At 36.7% G+C, this 26806-nt stretch overlaps 1 protein-coding gene across 6 annotated transcripts in view; it reads right to left on the bottom strand.

Moving 5' to 3' along the window:
• Positions 1–3810: 3810 nt before the first annotated feature.
• LOC129751365 (homeodomain-interacting protein kinase 3) overlaps positions 3811–26806 on the bottom strand; it is a 198251-nt gene continuing 175255 nt past the window's right edge. For all 6 annotated transcript variants that reach the window (XM_055746824.1, XM_055746823.1, XM_055746829.1 and 3 more), the window contains one exon: positions 3811–26394. In XM_055746824.1, coding sequence (XP_055602799.1) covers positions 26278–26394 — 117 coding nt within the window. In that variant the 3' untranslated portion in view covers positions 3811–26277. The remainder of the gene's footprint in view (positions 26395–26806) is intronic.

Here is a 26806-nt window from a genome sequence, read left to right as displayed (position 1 = left end):
TCGCAGAATGCATGGTTGGTTCTGCCTTCTGCGGCATGAGACCAACAAGTCGTAGGTTAAAAGTTCGAGACAAGTTCAAATGAAGAAAAAATAACACGAGAGGGGAAAATTAGCTGGCAAACATCGGACATACATCGGTCAGCATTCTTTTTGTTTTTTTTTTTTTGTTGCTCCGTCAATTGACGTTTCATGTGGTTTCATGTCATCTTCGCTGATTAATTTCTCCAGATCTCGATGTTTAAGGGCTGAACAGCAGCTTCTCTCTGAATTTGGGTTGCCTTCTTTCAGCAAGATAGCTGATTTAAAATTAGAACTAAACAATGTTTCAGCGGTTGTTCAGCAAAAAATGTTTGTTGGGATCTCTCAGAGCAGATTCTCCTCATGGGGGAGGTTTGAATGAATGTATATGTATCGTCTTCTGTATAGCTATGCGAAGCCTCAAAGCGTGTATTTTGAATGCCTCTGATGAGAAAATTGGTGAGGATTTCAATCACTGACAAATACTGAAAACGCACTCACCGAAAGCTTTCCGATTTCCCCCTTCCTTTAAAACACTTTTTTTCCTATCGATTAACTGGGGTGCCTTTTTTTAATCATTTAGATTAAGTCCATATTGTTTCAGTCCTATTGCCCGGGTTCGGTATCGTAAAAGTTAGTTTTTTTTTTTCATTCTTTCACATACACCAATATAATACTTAAAACAAGATAGTTATGAAAAATCAGAGTGTACATAAAGAGAAACATTGTATAATGATGAACAGAAATTTGGTTGACAGGTGGGGTTTGCACAGCCGAAAGTTTTCGAAAAAAAAAATTTCCATGTTTGTTCCCAGTAGCTAATAACATCGGTACAGGCTCCGGTTGCTTTGATCGATTAAAATACAATATGCTGAAAGCCAAAAGGCAAAGTTATGCTCTTAACATTCTTTTTCTTGTCACCATTTCACATGATGCACAATGGGGAAAAAGTGTACAAACCGCGAAGAAATTCAATATCTTTCGTCCTACATGACCCACATCTATGACATTATACTTTCTTTTGTGAAAATTTCCGGGGAATAGATTGGACATAATTTCAAACGCCGCACAAGCTTATGAACGGAGATATAGTGCTATTATAACCCCTAATTCCCCTATATTTTGTAAACATTCCAGAAAAACATTGATTCGAACCAGATAACTTTGAACGATTACAGACCTATCGTATGTAATTTTTGCTGAGGAATCGAATGAAGGCTGTTTTGGCCACCGCACGCTTTGAAATGTGGAGTTATGGCTGTTTTTACCCTCAACTCCCCTAGATTTTTTCTGAAATCATTTAAAAATGTAGGGGCATTGAAGGTAAAAATCGCCAAAACTCCACATTTCAAACAGTGCAGTGGCTCAAACAGCCTTCATTGGAAAAAATTGCATAAGATAAGTCTCGTTCGGTTCAAAATCTTCAAGTCCGATCATGATTTTTCTGAACTTTTTAAAAAATGAAAGGGAATCGACGGTTTAAACAGCCATAACTCCTGTTTCCGATGCGTGCGGTGTGTCAAATAGGCTTCGTTGCATTTCTCGAAAAAAATCACACATGATACGTTCCATTTGGTTCAAAATTTTCAAGTCCGGACATGTTTTTTCTGAGCTATTTGAAAATGTAGGGAAATTGAGGGTAAAACAGCCATAACTTCTGTTTCCAATCCGTGCGGTGGCTCAAATAAGCTTCGTTGGATTCCTTGGAAAAAATTACATAAGATACATCCCATTTGGTTCAAAATTATCAAGTTCGAACATGCTTTTTTCTGAAATCATTGAAAAATGTAGGGGAATTGAGGGTTAAAATCAGCCATAACCCCATTTTCCAAAGCGTGCGGTGGCTCAAACAGCAAACGGTGGCTCATTGGATTCCTCGGAAAAAATCACATGAGATACGTCCCAATAAATTAAAAATTTTCAAGTCCGAACATGCGTTTTCTTAACAATTTGAAAAATGTAGGGGAATTGAAGGTAAAACAGCCAAAACTCCATTTTTCGAAGCGTGGCTCAAACAGCCTTCATTCGATTCCTCGGAAAAAAACTCCATAAAATACAACCCATTTGGTTCAAAATTACCAAGTCCCAACGTGCTTTTTGTGAGCTATTTGAAAAATGTTGGGCAATTGAGTGTAAAACAACAATTTCTCCTGTTCCCAATCCGTGCGGTGGCTCAAATTGGCTTCTTGGATTCCTCGAAAAAATCACATAGGATACGACCCATTTGGTTCAAAATTTTCAAGTCCGAACATACTTTTCTCTGAAATCATTGAAAAATGTAGGGGAGTTGATGGTAAAACAGCCATAACTCCATTTTCTGAAGCATGCGGTGGCCAAAACAGCCTTCATTCGATTCCTTAGAAAAAATTACACACGATAGGTCTATTTTCGTTCAAAATTCTCTGGTTCGAATTAGGAATTAGGTTAGGTTGGAATGTTTACAAAATACAGAGTAATTAAGACCTCGTCTTCTTCCTGCAGACGATTCCTTCCATCTTGAGGGTACGATGGATCAATACGTGGGAGCAGTCATATTTCCGACCGGCGTCACGCAGGCTGGTTGCGTCCTTGTTGTCAAACAGCTTCTTTAACAATGTCTTCCTCTGCTTCGTCATTATCGTCACCGGACGACCACTTTCGACCTTCCGCTCTACGTTCAGGGAACCCAGGATACGATATACCGTACTGACAGGTACATTTTCTTCCTTAAAATGTGCCACCGTGAACTTTTTTCCTTGCTGAAAATGCGTTTCGTAGAACCGTACAATGCGTTCGCGGAGCACGTGCTGTTTCGACGCCATCTTTGCTTTGACTAAATTCAAACTAGCAAAACCAAGCACGCCTACTGTAGGGAGCCCAAAGAGCAATTTTCTTGGAGAAAGAAAATTTTACGCTCTTTATTTGAGTTATTACTGAAGGTATTGAAAACATTCTCATTATTTATTTAAATTTTACTTCCTTTTATTTATGTATTTAAATTTAGCAACTTCAAGCTCATAACCCAGCGATGATGTTTCTTTCAACTAAGAGATACGTGAGTATAATTGTAAAATAAAGTAAAAACAAAAAACTCCACATTCAGTCATGAAACCAGATTCAATATTCCAGTCATCAAAATTAACCCCAAGATTAGATGTCCTGTCATCAAGTTAGAGAATAAAACCACCATTTTATATGCATTGCTGAGATATTATTTTCTGTATTATTTTTTTTTATAATATCTGTTTTTTCCAATCATTATTTTTTTCGTAATATTTTTTTTGCATAATTTTGTTACTTCTTTAAGATTTGTTGTTTTTTTTGTTTTCTACATTGAAAAATATACAATTCTGCAAATTACAATCAGAGTTCTGTGTTTGTGTTCTGTATATTCCTTCGTGTTTTGCTCGATTTTTTTCCTCTTCTTGCATGTGAGTAAGTGTGAGAACTTCGTTTTACAAGATTCTAGGTTTTGTTTTTTTTGTTTCCTTTTTCTTCCTCTATATTTGTATTGGATGTGATTGTGTGTTTGTCTGTTTGTTTGTGTTTGTATTGCATATGCTCTCGCCGCCACCACCATCACTAAAGTCAGCTGCTACCAAGTTTTCTGTTTGTTTTCTTTATTCAATAGATTTGTAGATAAGTTTATTTTTGTTTACCTTTGTCTCATAATTACAATGCTGCCTTTGGTACTTTTCTACGAAATATTTTGGTTTTCTTAATCTGTGTATTTCTTGTTTTTTGTTGTTGTTACAAATATTACAAATGTTTCGTCTCGAACGTCGATTAGTACACAACTATACGCTATAGGTGTTAGTGTTTTTTTTTTTCATGTTTACCTTCTGCTGATAACAACTTTTAAGGGGGGTTTTCAGGTAATGACGATAAAAGACTGTACATTGTTTGCTGCCGAGCTTTTACACGAAAAGTTCTCACGAAGTGATTCTAACCTTGACGAATTAGCTTTTTTGTTTTGTTTGTGTGAGTGATGTGTGTTTATTTTTGTTTGTGTGACATTTAGCAACTACAGTAACACCCTGTTGATTTGATTAAAATTGTTTTTTTTTCTCTTATGTTTGTGTCTGTTTTAGTTTTTCAATTATGTTGAGAGCAAGATAAGTTTTTGATTTTTTTTCATTATTTAATATCAAAGGTAAATTGAAAAGGTTTACCTTTAGAATGAGCACAGATATTTAGAAAGAAAGAAAAAAACAGTCGATTAGTGCTGCGATGTTTGATTTACATATTCGCTATTGGTTGGAACATTATAATTTTTGTTTTTGTTACGTACGCTCAAAGCTGAAGGGAGTAAAAACATTCATTCAACTCTTTAACGAGAAAATTTGCTTATGATGTTATGCTTGTATTTTGTTTGTTTGTTAGTTTTTTTTTCAATTTGGATAACACTTATTGGTTCATATGCTTGTCCTGTCATGCTCTTCAAAGTTTGTTTGTTTTTTTAATTTTTTTTCTTTCCTAGAATCTGATCAATCAAAAACTGAAGCTGTTAAATTACGAATCACTACCGCAATACAGTATTGAATGTCAAAAATTGTGGTGTTTTTCTTTTACTATTTGTGGTTTGGGGAATGAAAGGTTGTCATTGTTTTGTTTCAGTGTTTGGGGTCCTTGTCAACTTCTTTTTTTTTGCTGCTTTTTTGACCTTTTGTTTCTTCTTTTTTTTTTATCGGTATAATCCTAATGTTGCATATTCCATTAAAATTAATCAGACTTTCCTGTTGTATTTTTCACAATTTATTATCCGCTAGGTTCTGTTTTGATGTCGATTTTCGTTTCGTTTTAACGGATTTGTTTTTCCTTTGTTTTATTGTTGAAAATCTATTTTTGCTTTTTATTTAGAAATTAACTGTTTTGGTTTGTTTTTGTTTTCTCTGCATTTGTTTGGTTAGAGTTTTAAAAAAGAGTGTGGGTATCACCTAGAGTTTGCTATTCAATAGAGTTTTTTTTTTCTTTTGTATTAATTTGCAAGTATAGAAAGTTAAAGTTACACTTTGTTATTCGATGGGATGAGATTCTTGTATTGAAATTTCCTTTCCACTTCTCCTCGCACAACTTTGCACCTTTTTAATTTTATCATTCTTGCCTTTTTTCTGCTTGCGTTTCCCCTTTTCTACTAAACAGTTTACTACATTGAATAAGTTTTGGACCAGTGAAGTTCGTCTGTATTTTACTCAGCTTTCAACTTCATACCTTAGAAGAACTGTTGAATCGAATTTTTTTTTCAGGAAATACAAAAATTATCCTACAAACTAATTTATCGTAGTCGTTACAAATGTACTGATTTGTTTATAAAAGCTTTTATGTTCATTTTGTCCCTTCCTTCTACTCGATATTATAATAATTTATTTTCCAATCCATAATTATTACATTGTTATTTGTTGTTTGTTTGTATATAAACTCTATCTTGTTTACTGAAACGGCGAGATTTAATCTCTTTAAAAACTAAACTAGTTCCATGTTGCTTTTTTTTGTTTCTACTTGTTCTGTTTTGTTAGAACTTATATTATTATTATTTTTGTATTAGTTTTATTTGTGTTGCATATACTTTCTGCTGCAATTGTTTTCTAAACGCTTTTTTTCTTGTTTAATTCTTTGTATCTCGTTCTCTATTAATTTTATGTTTTTCATATTGAAATCAATTATTATAGTTATTATCACAAACACGTTTTCATTTAAAAATAATGTGTGCATTTAGACTGCTTCTGTCTTCTAGCGTTTTGTTTGTTTTATTTCGCCTAATGGATTTCGTTTGGATGCGATTTATACTGTTGTGTTGTTGTTTTTAGTTACTTCAAATCGTATTTAACATATCTAGGAAAATCTAACAGCTTTGGTAAAACTCCCTTGTGTGAATGAAAATATTGAGTAAATTCTAGTAAAATTTTCAGCAATGAAAACTATTTTGTGAAAAAGAAATCACCAACAAAAACAACTGTTTTCTAAGGTGGTATTTTTCCAAGTGTGTAACCTCAATCTTACACGGAAAATAATAAAAAGGTAAAATTTACCGAGATCAAAAGGTGAATGCTCGTGAATTCTAAAAAGGTAACTTTTACCTCGATGTGTAACTCACCTCAAAAGAGGTAAAATTTACCTGAATCGAGCTGATGAAAAAGGTAGAATTCACCTTGAAGAAAGGTAAATCTAAAAACGGTAAATCTGACCTCGTAGCAAGGTGAAGTTTACCTGAATAGATCAGAATAAAAAGGTAGAATTCAAAAAAAGGTTCATCCAAAAAAAGTGGTTCTTACCTCTTCGAAGTAAAACTAACCTTGTAGCGAGATGAATTTTACCTCGTAGTGAGGTGAAATTTACCTGGAATGAGCTATACAAATCTGTACAATCCATCTAGAAAAAAAGATAACTATTTTCTTAAACCATTTATTGATCAATAAACCACGAGTTTGAGCTGTTATTTCATTGAGAAACAGGTTTTGCATTCGTGCGCCAATGTGAAAACAGAATAAAAAAAGGGAAATTCACCCTGTTGCTAAGTAAATAAAAAAAAAAGGTAAAATTTACCGAGAAAGATGGGATGCTTCTCGGTAAATTTTACCTTTTCATTTGTAACAACATATCGAGAAGACAAATAAACGAATTTGGTACAATTGTTTTCTAAATATGCTAAAAGCTACACACTGAGACAACTGTTGTTCATAAATTTCCCTCTCGCTACACGCTCATTTTTTATTAACCATTTATAGTTCTAGAATTACAATTTTCTGGGTTTCCCTCCAAATCTATCAATATGGTTATTTTTTAAGGATTTTTTATACGCGGAATTTTAACCATTTTGGTAGTTCTCGTGTATTAACCACAAAACGGTTGAAAAACTTTTCTTTGCCATTTTGGAGTTAACCGAAGAGGAAAAAAACCATTTTTCGACCTCTAGAATGATACCGATAACGGTGAAATTACCATATTCGAACTTCTTACAGAAAGGTCAAATAAGATTATTTTTCAAACATAAATGGTCAACTAAATTCTAGCGTGTAGCCTCAAAGTTACACACTGAGAGAAATAGCTGCATAGAAAGCAGTTGTTGGTTTTGGTGATTTTTCTGCCATTTTTTCGATTCTTTACGAAAAGAAAACTTACAAAAAAGAGAGTTCTATCAATGATCATTGTTTAAAGCAGACCAATTTAAGATGTGCTGCACTTTGAAAGCAATAAGTCAGTAAAAAACGAACTTCCAAGCAAATTTTGTCAAGCTAGATGCTTCTTTCAAATTGTTACTGTTTACTTCTTTGTAGATGTCCGTATTTTTGTATCCGGATTTTGCTACTAGACAAACACACACATTGAGAAGGTGAAGACACAAGACAAGACAGAAGGAGTATGCCACTTCTAAAAAGAGTACGATATTCTGGTTCCGGTTTTCGGGTGCTAACGCGTATACAAAGAAAACAGTGCTGCCCTCTTTTTCTTTTTGCTGTGGGACACTCGACGGATTAGTTGAGTAGGATAGATTTCAGGTGAAAGTCAAAAAACGGCAAATTCAAAATTACAACACGCGCAAAACGTTTTTTTTTATTTAAACAGTGAGTGATTTGGTTTGCTTTGCTTTGCTCTGCTCATTTTACTTATGTACTTATGTGTGTTTGTGAGAACGAACGTGAAGAAGGATAGAGAGAGCATTTGTGTGTGTGTTTTTTCTTCCGTTTTAAACTTTGGTTTTCATTCATTTAGACATTTAGACTTTAGACGATGAACTTGGTTTTTTTCTCTGTTACTGCTTGACATAAACTAGGGTTTTTTTTGTTTGTTCTTTATTATTACTTTTAATTATGTATAAGTTTCCATTACAGATTTGTGCATCATTGTTATTTTTATTTGTTTTTGTTTTCAACTTGATTCCTACTACTCTGCTGTTCTAAATATCGTCCACTAAATTCAATCACATAGTTTAGTTTATTTTTTCCTCTTTTTGTTTTTATCATATTTGTCTGAAAAGTCTAGTCATATTCATTATTATTTATTATGTTTCAGTTTAGTATTGATTTAACATTAAAAACAGCCATAAAATTCTCTTGTATTTTTTCTCTCTTCGTTCTTCCACCTATCCACTATTTACATAGAGTTTCTAATGGGGATTTTGATTTATCTTCTGTTTCTGATGTTGTTTAAGGTGCTTAGAAAAGTGTGTGAGACTGCTAAATTTTCCCTTGTCCCGAGAAAAAAGAAAAATGAGCCTTTCTATCAACGAATATCTATACCGACTTCGGGAATATAACTGACGTTTTGCTGAATCGTAAACCAAGGAACCAATATAAAAACAAACTTTAAAGCAGATATTAGTCAAATATTTAACTAAACATAAAAAATTAAAACCCCGAATCGACAATCTAAATAAGAAAACAGATTCAAACAGATTTAAAAAGGTTTTGAGTCCAAATAAGCAAACAAAACCAAATTTACTACGTTGAAGCTGAGTGACTGAAAGTGATTGACGAAATCTGCACATAACAGCAAGCACATGGAAGTTACCGAAATGGATTATTTCGGTAATTTTTCCAAAACCTCTTACTTTCTGGGGAGTTAACAAGAAGCGTGCGAGAAAAATACTTCAAATGGATGCGACGGTCTGTCTAAGAGTTCCTAATAGATACTAAGGGCTGAAAAACGGTCTGCCTTGCGATTCTTAGAGCCCTATTACATAAGACGAGTCACGAGTCATTTTACTCGAGTGAGCCATTTTGGTATTACAGTAGTCGAGTCGAGTCGACTGCTTGAAGGTTCGTGACTCAGCTGTTTCACTCGACTACCGTAATGCAACATTTCGCTCGTCTCGACAGTGACTGGAGTCGAGTCGAGATACTCGACTCGTCTTATGTAGTAGGGCCCTTAAATTGAAGTGAAAAACGTCTTGTAACTTCAAAGCTTATATTTAGTAAATTGATATTTGAATATAAACCAATCCGGATAAAAACATGAAAACGAAATAAACAAACTCTGTCAAACCCACAAAAAAACGACACAATTAGCTCGGTGTGTAGTTTTGGTGTGTATCGACCTGAATAAAAATGAAACGTTCTGCTGTCATCGCCAAGAAAATTTGACGAAGAGAAAGAAAATCAAGAAAACGACGAACAATGCGTTGCGTTTTTTGCTGTGAAAAGCTTGTGAAGTTTCATCTTCGTAAGAAGTTTTTATTTCGACCCAGGACTGTCGAAAAGGATGACCAATTGTTCGAAGAAGGGGCAGCGAAAATTTCGTGGTAGGTCTGCGAATACACGGGTGAGTTAAAACACTAAAACTAACTCGAAGATCTTCAACTAATTTCGCACATGAAACAGGTGGTTAGAATTTGATCCCAGACTGTCAAGAAGGACGGTCAGCAATAAGAAGAGGGCAAACCACCTGGTGGACTCGCAGAAATACCGGTGAGTTAGAAAAACAAAAAATTAAGCCGGAGACCAAAACTAATTACTCCATTCCCATACATGCAAATATCGACAGGCTCGCGAAACGAAGCAGGCTGGATAACCAGTTGGACAGCGCCAACAAAATTGCCGATAAGAAATGGAAAACAGAAAAAAAAATTACAGAGAGCCTCTTAAGAAAAGGGTAACCGTACCGAGAAGAAGAAGTTGAGCTCAAACCTCTGACGAACGTTGTGACTCAGGGCTGTTTTTCATTTTTCTTTCACTTTTTTCCCTCTTCTTTTCTCTTGTCTCAAGAAAAAGTGAATGACATCACGATGGTCCAAGGAAGCGACTTCGGATCCCGGCAAGACAGAAGTCAACAAACAGAAAATCGACAGTGATCGAGGTCATTCGAAGAACCGAAATCACCAGGCAGCAGTTCGACAGTGGACGAGTGTATTCAGGAAACCGGAAAAGGACTTCCGGAAAAGCCGGGACTCATCGGGACAAGGCGCCAGACGGAGATTCAGCAGTGATCGAAGGAATCGAAGAGACCGGAATGATAAGTGCTCGACAGTAGTCGATCCTGGGAACTGGTCGAGGTTTTACGAAACGATTCGGGCAGAAACTGCACGGAACGGAGACCGACGGCTATCGGTGGAGAACGATTCTGGCCTGGATGCAGCTTGAAGAATCGTTGTCGATTTGGGAGGACTACCTGTCACAACCGCTCGGATGCTGTCCGGAATTCCAAATGTTGCTGTGTTCGCTGCTCGAGCAGTCTCTGCCATTCCTGGGTCAATGATGACCGTCAAGTTGGTCGTCATCCATGGGACGAATCAAGTCCAGAACATCAACACGATGAGCGTCCAGTGAAATTCACGTAAGTCAGCTGATTGTTGTTTACTTTTACACACCATAGGACACGAAATGTATGCAAGCTATCAGTATTATTCATCTGCCCTTCTAGTCAAGATAGTGGAATTGATCCGAAAGACTTTTTGATGCGTAATGCCATCAGGTCGTAGAATCTTGGCTTACGACCAAGGGGAAATTAGCACCAGAACGTTGCATTACTAGTGGCACTCTCTGGAGCCACTATTTGAATCTCGTTAACAATCTCTCTCTAGCGCCGCAGGTCGTGCTTTCAAGTCAACACCTAATGTGCGTTCCATGTAGAATGTTGCAGGTGTATTGAAGTGCCGGATTTGCGGAGAGACATTTGACTAAAAGCCACGCACAGATGACAAGCAAATTGACTGGCAGCAAAGATCTCGTAGTATCAAGATAACCTGTCGAACAAATCATTGGCGACGTCAACACAATGTCTATGGGGCTGTCGCTCCGCGAGATGGGATCTAAGCTTTGCAGCTTTCTTCTCAAGCATTGCAGCTTTGTATTCAAGCTTTGAGTAAAAGCACATCATCGCTCTAAAACATTGAATATCAAACGACAGTTCACTCACACACACTCACACATTTACGGAAATGTAAATATAACTAGTGCACGAGTGTGCGTGAAATGTGTATAAACTAGAGGTTGAATTCCAACCCCTTAATCCTTTTTTGGCGCTAGTGTGATGTCGCCAAAATTTAAGGGAAGCCGATAGGATCTGTTGGCAGCAAGTGAAGGCTCCGGATCACCCGCAGAGGAGATCTTTTATTTCGGACCTATACGTCGGACAATCGGTTCCAGACCCTTAAATAGGTAGGATGGAAAACCAGCACGAACTAAAGGAGGAATGCTAGAAATTACGCAGTGGCAAAATCTGCCAATGTGGTCCCTCACCACAAACCTTATCGAATGGTGCATACACAAGAAAAGTCAGTTGTACTAGCGATTTCTATCACGCAGAAAAAGAATGGGGTATGATTTCAACAAAACGTTTTGTTACTTTATTTTATATTTTCAATGCAGATTTTTTAATAACATTCACAGAAAAATCGATTGTAAATAATAACAAAATTTTGTTATTTATGCACACACATTTTTTATCACTTAAAAATAAAATTTGGTTTAATTTGAAACCGAAATTCGTTTTTTTATTATACGTGTAAACGATAAGTCGAAAAATGCAAAAAGAAAAAAAATATCAAAAAATTTGAGCACCTGACAGAACAAAACAGCATAAGGATGGCCGAAGAGATTTGTGACACAAAGTCGGATAACAGTTTTTGCTGGGCCATGTCACCGAGAAACCCGGAACCGAGATTCAAATTTCCAAGATTGGAAAATGGAAGCATTTGGAACACGCTGTTACGAAAATGGGATACATTGTGGCAGATGCTGCTGCTCAAAATCTTCCGGTTTTAGAGTGTTCGGAACCCGGCGCGAAGGGGTACGTGTTCCTTGTGGGTGCGTGACGGAATACAGTCCGACTTTTTGAGCGATAGAAAGAGCGGCTGGTTCCCTTTTGATGGAGTTACCAATCTACCTCTTTGGATCTGATCCCGAATGGATCTTTTTATCCGCATTTTGTTGCATAAAAGGTTTGTTAATTTTTAAATCAAAATCGAAAGCAAATTTATTTAGTAAAATGTCCTTGAATATAATTTATTTTTCAGATGACTCCGACCTCCAACTTCATAGGACTTAGTCCGTCGATCCGGCATGGACGGTAATTCTCGATAGCTGACTCAAGAAGCGAATAGGTCCTTTCAGAGTTGGCCTTTCCACTAGCAACATCGCCGGTTTTCGATTATATTGCCAAAAGCCAGGCGGACGAATCAATGACTGGTAGTAAAACCACAGACTAATATATCAGTCTGTGGTAAAACCCCGTTTTAAATATTAATAAAATGAGAAACATCCGTATTTGTATGATAATCCGAATTTAAAAATATCACAACTAACATTTTTTATTCAATTTACATGAAATACATTGAATCGTTGCAAATCAAATTTCAATTGTGTTTTTGATCCACTTATATTAATTTTCTTTCGAAACTTATTTTTTTCTATTTTACCCAAAATTTTATTATTTTCATTGCAAAACTATGGTTCATTTTTAAAAAGGGCCCATATAACTCTAAAAAAACGATAAGTTCAATTCCAAGTAGTCTTTTTTATCGATATAAACAAAAATATATTTCTGCTTTTTCCCAACCAAAATTTTTATTATTTTCATTCCAAATAGGGCTAATATTACAATAAATTTTACTGCGTGATCAATGTAGGTATTTTTGTCTTATCAGTTGTTTGACATTGATCCTAGTTCTGTATTAACCTGAGAAGACACCAATGTTAAGCATTGATGTCCTAACTCAAGTTATTAGAAGTTCCTTTTTTTTTCTTTTAAAATTATCCAAAAAAGAGTACCGTAAAACGGGGTAACTTTGATCACCGGGGTAACTTTGACCAGCGATACATTTTTCCACATTATCATAAATAACTCAGTTTGAATTTTTGAAAAATGTTTTCTTCGTTTGGAAACCTATTAATTGAGTATCAAATTGGCAAAATTTGGTTAGTAGTCAAAAGCTTTTTCTGTTAGTAAAAATGTAATTTGAAAATCTTGAAATATCTAATTTTTTCAAGGCTCGCAAACAAACAGCTCTCCTTATGATACCAAAAAGCATTTAGAAGCAAACGGGTTGTTGAATAAGAAAGAACAACTTTTTTTCTTTGTATATGTATTGTTATAGTTCTATTTTTATAGTCATTTAATTTTTTTTAATGATAAATTTGTTATGTTAAAAAAATAAGGACATTTTCCAAGAGTAAGCCCGTATTGGAAAAATGGATAGGAAGCCTATCCAGTGGTTAACTTTAAAGAAAAAATGAAAATGGAAATACTGGGAGAGCCTAGAAGAATGTGTGAAGGTAAAATTTCAATTGTATTTTTAAGCTAAAACTATTAAGCTATTGTTATAATTTTTGCCCCTAAATGGATGCAGCATAATTGTGCTTTTTTCGATTATAAATGTTTTTAAAAGAAAACGTTTAAAAGCAAGAAAAAATTGATAAACTTGAATTTGTAAATATTATGAACGTGTTTTGTATTTTTTATGATCAAGAAAACTCGATAAAACCGTCAAAATAGAGACTGATCAATGTTACCCCAAAGCAGCAAATTCTGAACTGAGACGAAAATCGATTTTTAAATCAAATTTAAAATGATCTTATAAATTTCTGTAACCATGTTTTACGTTCATAGGAGTCCAGTACTGGTTTTAAAAATACGAAGCATGCCTTATTCCTCCTAATAGAAAAAAATAATCGAAAAACATTGAAAAAAGTGATCAATCTTACCCCGGATTACGGTACTTTGTCTTCTGTATGAGAGTGTTCTGCTTTGACTACTATTCAAATTGCTGTTATTTGTAATCATCATGGTTCAAGGTCCTCGAAATATCAAGTATATGGTCACAAGACAGTGCACGGACAGAGCCGACTTTCCGAGTTGGCAGAAAATTTCATGTTCTTAACACCCGAATTGCTTTGCAGGAGGCCAGGGCATATCGTTTTCTTCAATCGCTTAACGCACGCTAGAGTATTGGTGATTAAAACAGTACCTTGCGTAGATGCGTAGATTCGGTGAAATCGATTGAACGTGTGATCTTTATTTTTCCCAGGTGCAGCAAAGACAGAGACAATTTTCTGCTCTGAGCACTGCAAATTTTACAACCGAAGTGTGCCGCAAGTTTAACCCGAAGAATCCGAAATCATGATCTGGTGAATTTACAGTAATGGTACGTATGTTTCTGAGTTGGTAACTTCAATAAATCGATGCTGTTTATGTAGAGTACATTACGTCATATCCCGTTGGCGGAACTTTATTCCGTACGACTGGGCAACGCGTACTTGCCACATTTCAAATTGTTAATTACACCTGCGATATCTTAGAGGAGTCAACTGAGACTTTATGAAACTGCCCATCTTTAAATTTCATGGGAGTACTCACGTGATCTCCAACGAATTGAAGAGCCACAAATTCGACGTGTTAGCGCTGCAGGAGGTATGCTGGAAGGGCTCCACGGTACGTGCGTTCCGAGATGTTCATAGCATCTACCAGAGCTGCGGCAACACACACGAGCTTAGAACAGCTTTTATAGTGATGGGAAAATGCAGGAGCGTATGAACGGGTGATAGCCGATCTTAAATCGATCACTTAATGAAAGGACGTTTCCTAGTGCTTGGAAGGTCACAGTAATTTCTCCGATTTATAAGTCAGGCAATGCTCATTACGTCAAAAACTACTGCCCAATCTCAATTCTGAATTCAATTCAAAATTTTTTGAAGTTTTAAAGCGATTGTATGCTGCTATAAAACCTCTCACCTTAGAGTCTCAGCGTGGGCTCATAAAGAAACGGCCTACGGTGACGAATTTTATGTGTTACGTTAGTTTCCTGAGTAATAGTCTAAAGAAAGATTGTCAAGTGGATTCAGTCTATAATGACTTTGTAAAAGCGTTTGACCGTGTCCCGCACAGAATTCTTCTTGCAAAGATGGATCGCATAGATTTTAAAGCTTGGTCACTTGATTGGATTGCCTCGTATCTATCGCACCGACAAGCTTTCTTGAAAATTAGAAATTCACGATCACGAACTTTCGACACCCCATCTGGAGTACCGCAGGGAAGTCACCTTGGACCCCTTCTGTTCATAGTTTCCGTGAATGACCTATGTAAAACTTTTGAATTCAACACTCTGCTTTATGTTGATGACCTGAAGCTGTTTAGGATGATTATCAGTGATGTTGACTGTCTTGCCTTACAAAACAACATCGGCAGAATACAAGACTGGTGCCACTCAAATGGAATGACGTCAAACTCCAAAAAATGTAAGATAGTCAATTTCAATCGTGCACGTAACACAATCAACTTCAAATATAAACTCTCAAGATCAACATTGGAGAATGTCAAGTTCATTCTCGACCTGGGAGTGAAAATTGACAACAAACTAGCATTCGCTGAATACATCGCGCTCACGTCTGCGAAGGGAACAGCTGCATTAGGATTTTTGCGTCATAGCACAAAAGATTTCGACGACGTCTATGCTGAATACGCCGCTCAGGTATGAGCGTACACACTGCTACCGACTTGAACGTGTCCAGCGAAGCTTCGTTAGGTACGCTCTCCGGCGCCTTCCTTTGAATGAACCACTTCGATTTCCGCTGTACGAGCAAAGGTGTGCTCTGATGAGTATTGCTCCTCTTGAAAAGCGGCGTCGTACCGCGCTACAACACTAACTAATCGTGTAGCGCGACATGAAAAAAACAAATGCTTGTTGTAGCGCCTTTTTTATTTTTTTAAGCGCTACAGCAAGGATTTGTTTTTGATGTCTTAACTAATCGTGTTGACTCAGCTTGGAACGTGTCAACCCTCACATATCCACGAAGTCACTACGACAACGTCAGTACCTCTGGATACCTTTGTGTACCAACTTTTTAATTTTGATATGTGAAATCGTAAATTTACATTAGGATTAAGCAGTTATTCATAGTTTTTAAGTTATAGTCTGTACGGTACTCCAACCAAAGACAACCTAAATAAACACAAGGTTGGCCAGGAGGAGGAATTTAAACCGACAATTGGAAGGTTCTGCGCACACCAGTTGACCAATGAAAACGGCCTAAGACATATAGATTTCGGCGCCTCCAAATGAATAGCCGTACATAGTGTCTTCTTCCAGCACTGCTCCGACTTCAGTACACCTGGAGATCACCGTACCAAACGCATTCACAGATTTACCACGTTTTGATAGACAGCTAGAATTTCTCGGACATTATCAACGTCAGATCCTGTCGAGGCGCCAACATCGAGTCAGACCACTATTCGGCGATGGTGGAGATGTGCCCAAATCTCTCCGTATGAGCAACAAACGAAACCGACGTCCGCTTCGATTAAATTTCGCACGACTGTAGTAACTTGAGGTCGCAGCAGACTATGCTTAATCGCTCGAAGCAGCATTGTCGGCAAGGGGCGATCTTGACGAAGCCCCTCTCGAACCCTGTTGGGATATCATCAAGATAGCCATCAACAGCGTTCCGGAGAACGTCATCGGGCATGGGTATCAAACTCGACGGAACGACTGGATTAACGAGGGTTGAAGGAGGATGATGGACGAAGAGAACGCTGCGCGGGCGACAGTAGTGCAGAGAAGCTTCGTCGAAACGTGGGAAATCACCGACATCGGAAGAGCTGCATCGTTCCTCGGAAACACGAAAGTTCTATCACAAGCTCAACGCATCCCGCAAAGGTTTCGTGCCGCAAGCCGAAATGTGCCGGGATAAAGACGGAGGCATCCGAACGGACAATCGTGCAGTGATCAAAGGGTGGTGGGGCTTCGATGTTTTTTTTTCTTTTTCTAGGATTTTAACAGCCCTTCGATGAACACCTGAACGGCGCACATGCAGGAGACCAAGACGGCAAGGAAAGATGCACCGCCGGCGTAGCAAACGACGTTGATTGGCCATCCACAACGATGAATGAAGGCCATTCGCAAGCTGAGTAGCAAAAAGTCGGCTGGATCGCTGAAGAACTTTTCAAAATTGGCCCAGACAAGTTGGCCGACTGCCTACACCGGTTGATTGTCCGGATCTGGGACACAGAACAGCTACCGGAGGAGTGGAAGGAAGGGGTAATATGCCTCATCTACCAGAAGGGCGACAAATTGGACAACTGAGCGATCACTGACCTAAATATCGCCTACAAAGTGCTGTCCTGAATCCTACATCGCCGCCTAACGCCACAAGCAAACAGATTCGTGGGAAGTAATCAGGCCGGCTTCATGGAGGGACGGTCTACGGCGGACGAGATCTCCACACTACGGCCAATTTCCCAAAAACGCCTCGGACAGCAAGTCCCTACGAACAATCTTTTCATCGACTTCAAAGCCGCATACGACACGATCGACCGTGACGAGCAATGAAAAATCATGGTCGAGAACTATTTTTCCGGAAAGCTGACAAGACTGATCAAGGCGACGGTGGACGCAGTGCTTGTGCGGATTTCGGGTGAATTGTTGAGTTCATTCGATTCACGCAAGGGGCTTCGAATCCGCTAGAAGCTGTTATTCGACGAGCAGTGGGCGAAATGTGGGCTCACTGGTCATCGCAGGCAATGACACCAGCCGTGAGATCCGACGGAAAATGATCAGCGGAAGTCGTGCCTACTCTCGACTACATAAGCAAATGCGATCGAGAAGTCTTAGCCCTTACACGAATTGTAACCTGTACATGACGCTTATTAGACTGGTTGTCCTCTACGGATACGAGACGTGGATATTGCTCGAGGACGACCTGCGCACACTTAAGAAGGGGCGGAGTGACAAAAGAAGAATTTGAAATTTGTTCCGGCCTTATTGAATCAGAAAAGTTGCGGGTTGAATGCTCATAAAAAGGACATCACTGTCATCTCCACAACAAACACTAAAGGCTTTGGGATTCTTGGCTTTCTACAACGAAACATGAGTTTTTACCGACTTCTTAAGTATAAAAGCTCTTGAGTGGGTTCTTGAGCTCAGCACTTTCGAATACGGAGTACAAACATGGGTGACGTACTACAATCATGCTTCCTCACATGTGCTTTGCGCCAGTTTCCACGGAACGACGCTTAAGCTTCTCGGTCTTCATCTTTGACGTTCCATAGACTAACGTGGAATGCCCACAATTGATGTAGTTACGAAAAAGACTTCCAGGCCTATCGAAGTCCTGCGAAGTGGAGTCCTTACTGAAGAATTCAAAGCACGCCTTCCTCAGTACCATCATGGACTTGTCTCAATAAATCCTCAATTAAAGACATCTTGAGGAAGCTTAAGGCTAGCTTAGGAAACTATCTCAGCTATCAGATTCCATCAAGTGAAGTCCAGAATGTTCGATTAAATTGTTAGATTGTCAGTTATACAAAAATTGTCTAAAGGAGGCGCAGAGCTAAAAAAAACCCAATGATTAAAGAATGCCACTAAATGTATCCAAATTTAGGACTTTTAAAAAAGGATAAAACGCATATAACTTTTTTAAAGAAAATACTGATGTGGGTGATAAAATTGAACAAAAGACTTCAACGATGGTGAAAGCGAAATTGTATATGTCAGAAACCTGGAGTTGATTTAGTTATCCGATTTTTCAACAAAATATCGTCATTTTATTACGATTAGCCCAGTACACATAGTTTTTTTTTTATCATGAAGTCTTCAACATGCTCTGATGACGTGAAAGGGGCTTCCACAATGTAAAATGTGGATATCGTGTTGAAACACAAACAAAACCATCAGTTATTATTTCTTATCGCAAGAAATCACTGAGGTTCGTCATCATTGCAGTGGATAAAAATGAACAATTGATACAAAGAAAAGCTTAGAACATGAAAAATATACAACAAAGAAATGAAAAGAAATGAACCAAAGGACTGTGATAAAACGAACATCTTACAAACTAAAAAGACTTAAAAATAAAAACACACAAACACAAGAAATCATAATTTTTACAATTTGATTTATTCCGTTTTCGGCGGCTTGGCTTCAATTGTTTTTTTCTCTTCTAGCATTTTTCTTAATCATTTTCCTTTCTCTCTGCCATAATCCAGTATGTATAGTAGTTTATCGGTTTGATTTTATAATTATAATATAACCATAATCATAGTTGCTGTAATAATAATAATCATATAAAATTTATAATCATACACATGGGATCGGGTCCGCAGTTTTTTTTTATGTTTCTCATTTGTTGTTTTCAATATATCTTGATACATACACATAGTCCTCTAAGCATTTGTTTTCCTTTTTTTAAATTACGAATAAGGCGTATTGTTGAATCAGCAATTAATTTGTTTTAAAAAATATATATACGTAGGTATATTTATAAACCCAATCGATTGGTGTCACAACGCAAAGGTGACTACTACTAATATAAAGCTTCCAGGAATTAATATAACCAAACACGCACAAGTTGGGGAAAAGTGACGAGAAAAAATTAAGGAAAAAACTAACTAAACGACAGTACACATACCTAAGATTGGATTAATTGTAAGAGTTTGTTTGTTTTTACTAGTTTGTATTTTTGTATTTAAACTGTTAGTCGTTAGTGAAATTTGCGTGTTTGTTTGTTTTTTCGTTAGAATTTAACGGACAAAAAAAGTACACAACTAAACTACGTACCGATCTAAGAATAAAACGCAAAGAACAAAAATCACTAAGGAAAATCTTTAAAACAGAATCACTAATCGATAGTTACCTAATAATTACAAATTACCCCCCTTGGTCAGTCTATCTCCACAGGCTAGATGTATCTATATGTTTGTTTGCTTGCTTGCTTGCTTGTATGTGATAATAATTATTATTGTTTTACCCCTCTAGCCATTAGTTTGTTTTGTTAGTTCAAGTTATTCTCTTTGATTTTTCTCTTGATTATTAAATGTTATTACAAAAAAAAACGATATCCACGTGTGTAGAAAGGAAAAATCTCCCTCTAAAGTACGTTTCTGTTGATATAAGAACTGAATAAAAAAGGAAAAAAAAAACTCCTTTGCACAGGATTGGAGCTACTAACAAATATGTTATGTGTGGTTTATTGTAGTAATTGTATTAATAGTAGTAGTTGTAGTGGTTCTGCTAAATAATTGTCGACGACATCATCCGTAAAACTAGATAATAAAAGAGCAAAAAAAAACAAAAAGTCCTCTCACTAAACATACGTTGCTTTGTACAGATAAAAATTATTGACTTGCGTGTAAAATTATTATTATAATTATTGTTACAGGATGACAAAAAATTTCCATACAACATTACCTTGAATGAAGATCCGGGGAAAAGTAACAGCTACTAGTGCTAATCTCTGTTGCGTTTTTTCTTTTTTGAAACGTATCAATTGATTCATTTTCCGTCAAAATTACAAATTACAGAACCAACAGACGCAAAATGCTAACTAACGTTCTCAAAGTGGATGTGTCTTATTTATTATATTTATAAAAAGCTAGACGAGTGAATAAAACTTTTCTACAATAGCTCTGTGTAATGTTACTGTTTTTTCCTTTGATATTATAAGACTGTTTTATACCAGTGTTTACCGCGTTCAGTAAGAAGAGTTGACATAAAAAACTAACCAGTTTTAATAGTAGTAGTAGTGATAGTACTAGTAGTTGTTTTAGACTTTTAATAATAGATTAATATATGGTTTGTATAGAAATTTCCAGTCTCACTAAATTGATTGAATCAGCAAATTGCTGTTTGCTTCTTTGTTTGTGTTTGTGTTATTTTTTAAGTGGGGATGTCTGACTGTGAGTTGTGTATTGTTGTTGGGTTTGTTGAATGAAGAAAATCACACAACTTCAAGGTTTATTTTGATTGTTCCAAGAGACCAAAGAAAGATAAACGATAACAACCTAGGACTAATATACGTAGCTGAAACGAACGGATCGATATAAATTTTCCCTCATACAAAATTACACGTACTCCCCTAATAAAAAGGAAAAAAAAGGCAAACACCAGCCAGTGTTGCCAGAACTAACTTATCGAATCTAAGGTTAATCTTTTTCCGAATTACTATTTCCGTTTCCTAACAGTTTGATTATATTGTTACAACCCCGGAGAAGTAAAAAATAAATCACATAGATAACTTAGCCTTTTATAGTGTGTAATCGCGTTATTAAAAAAACTACTCCTACTTATGGGTATATCTGCGAACGATTTGTTGTTATTTTCTTGTATCGTTAAAAGAAAGTTTTTTTCAATGTACCACTTTGCTGTGTTTAATATGGATATATACCTCAAAACTACGGATAAGCTTGGTTTGCGTTTACTCGTCAAAATTACACACTCATATAAGAATAATATAAAGTACCTATACTCTCTGCTACACTTTGCGTATGTGAGTGTGTTTTATCATATTATATTCACCCCATTATAAGTTTGTCTCCTTAATTTCTTCAATTTCAATAACCAGATTTTTGTTTAAGTTATATATACCATAAATGTATTGTTTGTTTGTATCTTTTCTTTTTCATCTTCATCATATATTAATTTATATCTGAATAAGGCAATATGTATTTCGTGTATTTTTTTTTTACTTTTGTCTGTGTGTGAGTTTTCCTTTACTTGTATTATTTGTTGCGATATTCACCAACATTCGAACCAACGACGATTTGTAGTTTGTTGCTAATAAAATGTGTGGGTGATTTCTACCATAATTTTTCTTCAACCCCATTAGTTTCATAAAAAGTATTTAAATGGTTTCCTAGGTGAGAGTTTTTGTTGTGTATAAGTGTGTTCGCAACTCTAGAAGAATAAATAGCCATTAGACACACGACGACGACGACGACCAAAAAGATTTGCCGATAATTATCCTACTATCAGGTGACCAGCCGACTAATCTTAACAACCAACTCCGGGCTGGCTTTCATTATTACTTGCCGTTTTCGATTTGTATTTGATTCTTTATAAATTTGAGTTTACTTCAAAACAAATCAAAACTATAAGCATGGAAGTTTGATTTAGGTTAGATTCTGATCGTAGGCCTACCAGAGGCGAATTTATAATAATTTTTAAAATATTTATAAGGCGCTTGTTGACACAAGTAAAGACTGGGCACTAATAAAGACTGACTTGCTGACTGTAAATATCGACGATCGAATGGTTTTGGAACCTCTGACTCATTGAAATTTATCAGTCCGTAGAGTGTTCCTCAAGGAAGTACCCTGGGTCCATTAGTATTCTAAATATCCTTAAACAATATTCTAAAGGTAGTGCAAGAAAACAAAACTTTTCTTATTCATTGACGGCCTGTAATGAAAGCAACTCAGTTGTCAGATCACTTTTACTGACGAGAGCTTCGAGGCCTTCCAACACCCATCATCCGTTGGAAGCTGTCAGGAGTAAATTTTAGGCCAAAAGGTATTCAATAAACTTGAAGCACCCTACACCAAACAAGAGAAAAGACGAAATGGTTCAAAATTCGGTATGAACCGTATCTAGAGTCTTCTGGAAAGACCTTTGCAAACTCGTCTGAAATCAACAGAGTTAAAAATAATAACTCTTAAAAATGTTCATCATTCGTTGTAAGTTTTCAGAGGTTATTTTTAAGCCAAACGGCTAATGTGTGAACTCCGAGACCCTAGTCCTTCTAATGGAGAAGGCAACAAAGTTTTTTATGTGGACTACTGAAAGCAACATTCCCCTTATACATTTCATGAAATCTGACCCAAAATTCAAGCTTCTGCGAGTAATTTTTAGACCAAAAGGGTAACCTCTAAAATCGAAATGACCTATGTCGGCTAATGAAAGTGGAGATGGTTCAACACGCGATCTGAAGCCACAGGACTGTATTTGTATTCTAAATATCCTCAAACAATATTTTAAAGGTAATGCATGAAAACAAAAGCTTTCTTATTTATTTACGTTCTGTTATAAAAAACAACTCAGTTGCCAGGTCACTTTTACTGACGAGAGCTTCGAGGCCTTCCAATACCCATCATCCGTTGGAAGCAATCAGGAGAAAATTTTAGGCCAAACGGTATTTAATAAACTTGCAGTGACTTACGCCTAACAAGGGAAGAGACGAGAGGGTCCAAAATACGGTTAGAGCCGTCTCTCGAGTCTTCTGGAAAGACCCCTACAAACTAGTCTGAAATCGACGGAGTTAAAAAAAATAACTCTTAAAAATGTCCATCATTCGTTGGAAGTTTTCAGGGGTTATTTTTATACCAAACGGGTAAGGTATGAACTCCGAGATCCTAGTCCTTCTAATGGAAAAGGCAACAGGGTTTTTAACGCGGTATGAAGCCAAAGGACTGATGAAAGCAACATTCTCCTTATAAATTTCATGGAAACTGACCTGAAATTCAACCTTCTGCGAGAGATTGTTAAGTCCAAAAGGGTAACTTCTATAATCGAAATGACCTATTTCGGCTAATGAAAGTGGAAATGGTTCAAAATACGATATGAAGTCACAGGTGTGCTATGAGCAACACGTTTTTTATAGTGTTGCAAAATTCGACCTGAAATCCAAGGTTTTAGAAACAATTTTTTGAACTCTTGTGAACTCGTAATCATTGTTGCTAGCTTGTGGAAAAAAAACCTGAAATCAAACTTTTAAAGATACATTTTAAGTCAAACTGGTACGCTTTGAATTCACAATGACCTGTACCAAACAGTGGAGAAAGCTAGAGGGTCTGAGATTTGAAGCTAAAAGACCGTTGAAAGCAACATGAATGTTTCTGACGTCATGCATTTTAGAATTTCTTCTTCCTTAATTTTCCTTAGAGAATCATTCATAAGCATTGACCCTTGTTCTGCGCCACGCGTGCTCTGACGATAATCGAGTCACTCGATTCCAGGAGTCGCTTTAAGTGATGAATGTCACTTCGGATGAACTTTTGGGAATGAACTTCTGAGACTTTACTTACATCGAGTATCGAAAGTCCCATGACGAAAAGGTGACTCGACTGTCGTCACCTCACGCGCAGCGCAGAATAAGTGCCATTCTGTATACGATCACAGATGTCTGATGCTGGCGAACATACCTATTCCAAGAACCTAGAAATAGTGGATAAAACTGGATCCCTCAAAAATGCTCATCATCCTTTGGAAACTATCAGGGGTATTTTTCAGACCAAACGGGTACCTCATGAACTCCAGATGATCTGCGCTTACAAACAACCCCAACATGACTGTTCAAATTGATGTTTTATCAACCAGACATCCTCCATCGTGGTAGAACCCGAAACCGTCAGAAAAATAAAGAAAAGAAATGTCAATTGATGTGTTTAAGTCATATTGTAAGCTTGAGGAAAACAATTGGACTCAGGATGCTACCTTGGGGAACGTCGGATTTTCGCTAGGAAAATCTCACCAAACGCTTCAAAAATTGAGTTACACGTCTGTTTGGTGTTGACTGATGTCGACAATCTAATCGAACTAGCTTTTACCAGTACCCAGAGTTCAACAAAATCAGAAGTAACACGCAAAAATCGTAGCAAGTTGCAGACTTGAAGCACCCACGTGATAAACATTAGACTCAACGCAAAATTATTGAATTTCAAATCTAGGGTTCTAAAGTCCTCCCCACTTGTTTTCTTTTGTGTGTTTGAAGGTTTATTATAAGTTTCGTTTGTTTGCTACAGATATATGTATAAATATAAAATATGCACAAAAATATATATGTATGTATTGTATTATTGTATCCAGTAAATGACCGTTTTCCATCAGCCGCCGCAGTTGCTAAACTAGCTACTACTTACAAATACACAAACACACAGTTGATGCTGTTTCAGAATTATGCCAAATTTTGCCTAAACTCTCTGCCTTTAATGTATACCCGCGAATTATTCAAACTAGAAATAGTAAATATGCATTGTGTGTTTCTGTTGTTACTTGATATCAAATTGTGGGATTCCCCTTTTTTTCTTTTATAATTCTAGGGCGGGGGTTCACGATTATTTGTTTTCTAACGACTAACTATTTACAGTAAACACGTGTGTCTCTATTTCTTTGTTGCATAGTGGAGCGAAGAGGGAATCCGTTAGATGAAAAATCGCGCTTCTGTTGCAGTACCAGCTGTTGTTGCTGTTATGCTCGCCTGTTAAGGTATTGAATTACAAATAATCCTACCGAATTCAGTAGACAAAAAATACCAATGATACACTAGTAGCAGTTGTAGCTTTTGCTCTTCTTTTTCTTAGCTTTGTGGGGGAGTGAGTTTGCTTCGATAGCGATCATTTCGTTCAAAATCGATCGAAGATGTTTCCCAGTTTTAATTTGTTTTTTAAAACTATTTTTGTGTGAATAGAATGCATTCGTTTAGCTTTGTTTCTCTGTAAGATTTTTTTTTTTTTCGTGAAAGACTTAAGTTTCTTCAGGTTTTCGACCTAATGCTGCGTTCTTACAACATTTTACTGTTCATTAATTTTGTATTAGATAAGTAAAAAGGAAAACATCTCCTTTCGATTTTCCCAGTGGCTTTACTGCCTTCCTTCCCTTTCTGAGATCTTCATTCGGGATCGACTGTGAGAAAAATCTGATTGTTTTACTACTCCAGAAACCTATCGAAGCAATTTATTATCGTTTACTAACTGATCTAGTTCCTCACTTATCACATACACACTCGAATTGTTTAAGCAATGAATTTTTTAGAACAATTTTGTTTAGTAACTTTATCCTATATCTAAGTTTTAGATAAAATAAACAAATCACATTCAAGAACGTTGTATTAATTTTTCCCACAATTATTTGAACGGACCTCTAAACCTTTGCGCAGCTACTATATACTGATTCGATTATTTTGAAGATAACCCTTTCTCCAACATGCTGCCGCGAAACACGTGTGGATTGCTGCTTTATTACATCAATCTTTGATTGATATCCACATCTTTCAAAATTGCGTGGGTTATTGTTTTTGTTGTTGTTGTGTATGTGTGAGTTTATAGATAATAAGCCATGTAATTCACTATTAAGAATGATGCAGAAACACTAGGTTAAAACTTACTATTTTTGTCCTCACTATTTGGTAGAGTAACTTTTCCAGAAACGAGGGTGATGATGTCCATTTGAACATTGGATGACAATGCTCGGATTCTACTCTTCCTCTTAGTGCGCTGCGCATGTATCTTGTGGGTTACCATTATTGAACGTTGAAAAAACTCACACCTTTTTTGAAAATGCACATTCACAACTCTGTGCTAGGATATTAATTTCCACAACCTATACCTTACAGTGCATAGGCTCAACTTCCTGGTCTAATTTTTTTCTTGTTTCTGCTTCCAGCAAGAATATATACAAAATGAAGGCCTCTTGAGTCCTACCTCCAAAACAAAGACGAGAACTGAAAATAATCTGATGATTCCAAAATAAAAATCTTATCAGCCCTATGTGGCATCGATGACTGGTGGCCCCGCACGATAATTGATGGCCACCTCTATGCGATCGACCTATATGCATAGGGTCAGCAGCAGCACATGGAAAACCTATTCCCCGAACCATGCGTAGTGTTTGTTCGCAATCTGAGCCGGACTGAGCGGCCCAAACTGGCCGTACTGCGTCGGGAACTGGATGTGCGCCGGAAGCGGATGCGTTGGAAGAACCTGTGAAGATTAAAAAAATAATCAATTGAACAAATTGCATGTTGATCAGTTAATTTAGACATCGGAGTATGTTATAACTTTTCCTTAATTTTGATGTTAAAAAATGTTATGTCATCAGTCCAAAGGTTCCTAGAAGTTTCAAATTGGTTCCATAGCCAGAAAAAGTTGAGGAATTACTTCTAAGTGTAATCCAAATATTTCAAATTCTTCGAATTCTTACATATTTAAAATGACGAAGACGCTAACCATACGAATAAAAATAATGCGGTGGCCAAATCCCGCACTAGAAAACTGTCCAAGCAAATTCCTGGACTGGGGGTTTTCGGTTTACTTGCCGTTTATGTGGCGACTGGGTCAAACTGGGAACATGCAAAAATTAACTTAATTGAATGTTGCTTTCAATCATCAAAGA

This window comes from Uranotaenia lowii, chromosome 3 (genome assembly GCF_029784155.1).
Source record: "Uranotaenia lowii strain MFRU-FL chromosome 3, ASM2978415v1, whole genome shotgun sequence".
Taxonomy (NCBI): domain Eukaryota; kingdom Metazoa; phylum Arthropoda; class Insecta; order Diptera; family Culicidae; genus Uranotaenia; species Uranotaenia lowii.
Note: the sequence above shows the minus strand (reverse complement) of the source record. Positions and strands in the feature narration are given on the sequence as shown.